Source organism: Medicago sativa, chromosome 7 (assembly GCF_051527215.1).
Source record: "Medicago sativa cultivar Bolivia chromosome 7, Bolivia_mono, whole genome shotgun sequence".
Taxonomy (NCBI): domain Eukaryota; kingdom Viridiplantae; phylum Streptophyta; class Magnoliopsida; order Fabales; family Fabaceae; genus Medicago; species Medicago sativa.
Genome location: NC_140755.1, coordinates 68,908,175 through 68,911,018, shown reverse-complemented (window position 1 = coordinate 68,911,018; position 2,844 = coordinate 68,908,175). Strand labels below are relative to the sequence as shown.

At 39.4% G+C, this 2,844-nt stretch overlaps 1 protein-coding gene across 1 annotated transcript; it reads left to right on the top strand.

Moving 5' to 3' along the window:
• The first annotated feature begins 1,174 nt into the window (after positions 1 to 1,174).
• LOC146908019 (uncharacterized) lies at positions 1,175 to 2,032 on the top strand. The gene has a single exon (XM_085729213.1). The coding sequence runs from the start codon at positions 1,175 to 1,177 to the stop codon at positions 2,030 to 2,032; it is 858 nt and encodes a 285-aa protein (XP_085585339.1).
• Positions 2,033 to 2,844: the final 812 nt, after the last annotated feature.

Below are 2,844 nucleotides of genomic sequence, written 5' to 3'. Positions count from 1 at the left end.
CAAAACTCATAAAAAACACAAAAACCAATCAAACGTCAATTTCTACCCCGAACTACGAGGTTTTGATCCCTCACGGGTACGTAGGCAAGGGACACGCGTCTTTCCAAATTTATAAAATGTAGATAAATTAGGTCTTTATTTTCTTTTATCATTACAAATTCCATTTTTTAAAGCAAGCAAGTTTATAGCACAAAAGTTAAATAAAATCAAGAGGTTCTCGTAGAGTACTACGAATATTTAGGGTGCTTAACACTTTCCCTAAAAATAACCAACCCCCGAACCCTTAATCCCTAAAAAATGTGGTATTTGAACCTTTTTCCACTTTCTTTTGAAAAGAATTAAATGTTCAGTCGTGAAACCAATCAAAAGCGGGTCGAACGCCAGATTAAAATGGCCTTTCGACCGTCCGAAAAATGACGCGGCAGAAATGGCGACTTCACTGGGGATGGAAATACGTGTATATTTGAGCCTAACTTGGTCTTATTTAATTGTTGTGCTATAACTTGCTTAAAAATCCAAAAAAAGGATGGAAATACGTGTATATTTGTTCATCCTTCTTCTTTCTTCTTTCTAATGTGAGTGGTGAGATAAGTCCTACACCCAGACTTGAGAGAAATTTAAGATAGGACGGTGGTATAATCATAGTCTCTTACCAATAGTGAATTTTGGTTTGTGACACATGTGATAACCCCACTTAACTGAGGGATCTTGGAAGTATACTATGTTGGCATGAGTATTCCTGTTTGGCATGTTATTTTCAAGTGACTGTCAAAAGTTGAGGACCTTTAGTTACCTTTAACCCCTCTTGGCCGTTTAGGACGTGGTGCGGAGGCTAATCATGAGTAATCTTGGTTTAGTTGACACGAGATACCACACTCAGACGAGACTTTCTTACGAACATTGTTGGATCAGAAGTATTTCCGTAACCCGATAGTGTTCGGGAGTGGTTGATAACTCTGGGAACTTGGTAGAACCCGTGATACAAGTACATTTGAAAACCATAGTCCTTACCAAATGGCGTTGTTACCCTTAACTCCAACATTGTGGACCTAAACTCACTATATTTTCTCCGTATTTTAGCATAATCATGCATACATGCATTCATTCATAAAACTTTTCCTTTTCATCATTAAATATCAAAGGACTTATAGAAATTTTCTTGTAAACATCGTAGATGGAGATTCCTATGAGAAACACTAGGAGTTATACTTTCCAGAGACCAGATGTGTCCAAATTAAGGGAGCTAGGAAGAAAGGTAGCTAGTCAGGACGATTTTCACGAACGTCATGGGAAATTGCTTGATATCCTCAAGATAGACGCTACAAAAGAAGTCTTGGCGACTTTGGTCCAATTTTATGATCGTCATTGTCACTGTTTTACTTTCCCAGACTATCAGCTTGTCCCTACATTGGAAGAGTACTCTTATTTGGTTGGTATGCCCGTGCTTAACAAAGTACCCTTCAGTGGCCTTGAGCCTGCTCCTAAATACTCAACTATTGCTAAAGCCCTCCATCTTAGAGCCTCCATCATAAAAGACAATCTTATTGTCAAAGTCAAAAAGAGTCTCTCAGGCTTCTCTACCAATTTCCTTTACGATCAAGCCTCCATTTTTGAGGAAGCAGGCACCAACTACGCCTTTTACTCTGTCATAGCCCTGCTCATATATGGTCTTGTGCTTTTCCCGAACATTCCTGACTTCATCGACATCCGTGCCATCCAAGTTTTTCTCACCAAAAACCCTACCTCTACTCTTTTAGCTAACACCTACCATTCCATCCATGATCGAACTCTTGCAAGTCATGGAGCTATCCTTTGTTGTGCACCTTTACTCTACAAATGGTTCGTCTCTCATCTACCTCAACCCCGTTCTTTCATAGCCAACCTTGAAGGTATCCCATGGTCTAAGAAAATCATGGCCCTAACACCATCTGATATAGTTTGGTACCATCCAATCTGGGATAACGGGACAGATATTATCAGGTGTGGTGAATACCCCAACGTGCCTCTCATTTGGCATGGAGGGAGGAATTAGCTACAACCCAATCCTCGCCCGCCATCAATTGGGATACCTAATGAAAACCAAACCAAGTAACCTTTCTTTAACCAATGAGTTTTACTACAATGACAATGATCGCCTGGGCAAAAGAAAGGAATTTGTGCGTACTTGGCGTAGTATTCACAGACTTAACAGGAACCAACTAGGAAAAAGGGATGATCTTCTGCATGGATCCTATATTCAATGGGTCATCGGTAAAGCAATTCAGAATAAAATGCCTTACACCATGCCGAGACTCGTATCCGCAACAGCCCCACCATCATCTTTACCCTTACCCTCTAAAACTATGGAAGAGCACCAGGAACGATTGGCTGATAAAGACCGAGGAGTTGCCACTTGGAAAAAGAAATATGATGAGGCTATGTTTATGGTAGAAGACAGAGATGAAGAAATAAGAAAGCAGAAAAGTGAGATTCTCAAATTAGGACAACAAATGATCGAGAGAGATGATCTACTCTAAGAAAAGGACAGGCTGCTTGAAAAGCGTACCACTAAGAAGCAGCGCATGGATTTCATGGATTTGTTTGATGGTGCACATTCAGATTTCGATGAGTAGTCTACTTCAAGGGCTCAAGAGTTTCCCATTTTGTTCTATCCTTTATGTTACTTTCTAGCTCTCTATCATGTACTTTAGAGTCTATCCCTTGACTCAGTTTTGTTAAAAAGGGAATTATCTTGTTTCTATTTGTAAGTATATCCCTTGGCTTTGTGTTTAGAAAGGGAATTATCTCGTAATACTTTAACTATTCAATAAAATTTTCAATTATGACGTTTACTAAAAATACTTT

What these genes read in the sequence shown, in the direction of transcription:
- LOC146908019 (XM_085729213.1), top strand. Translation starts at nt 1,175, where the DNA reads ATGGAGATTCCTATGAGAAACACTAGGAGTTATACTTTCCAGAGACCA.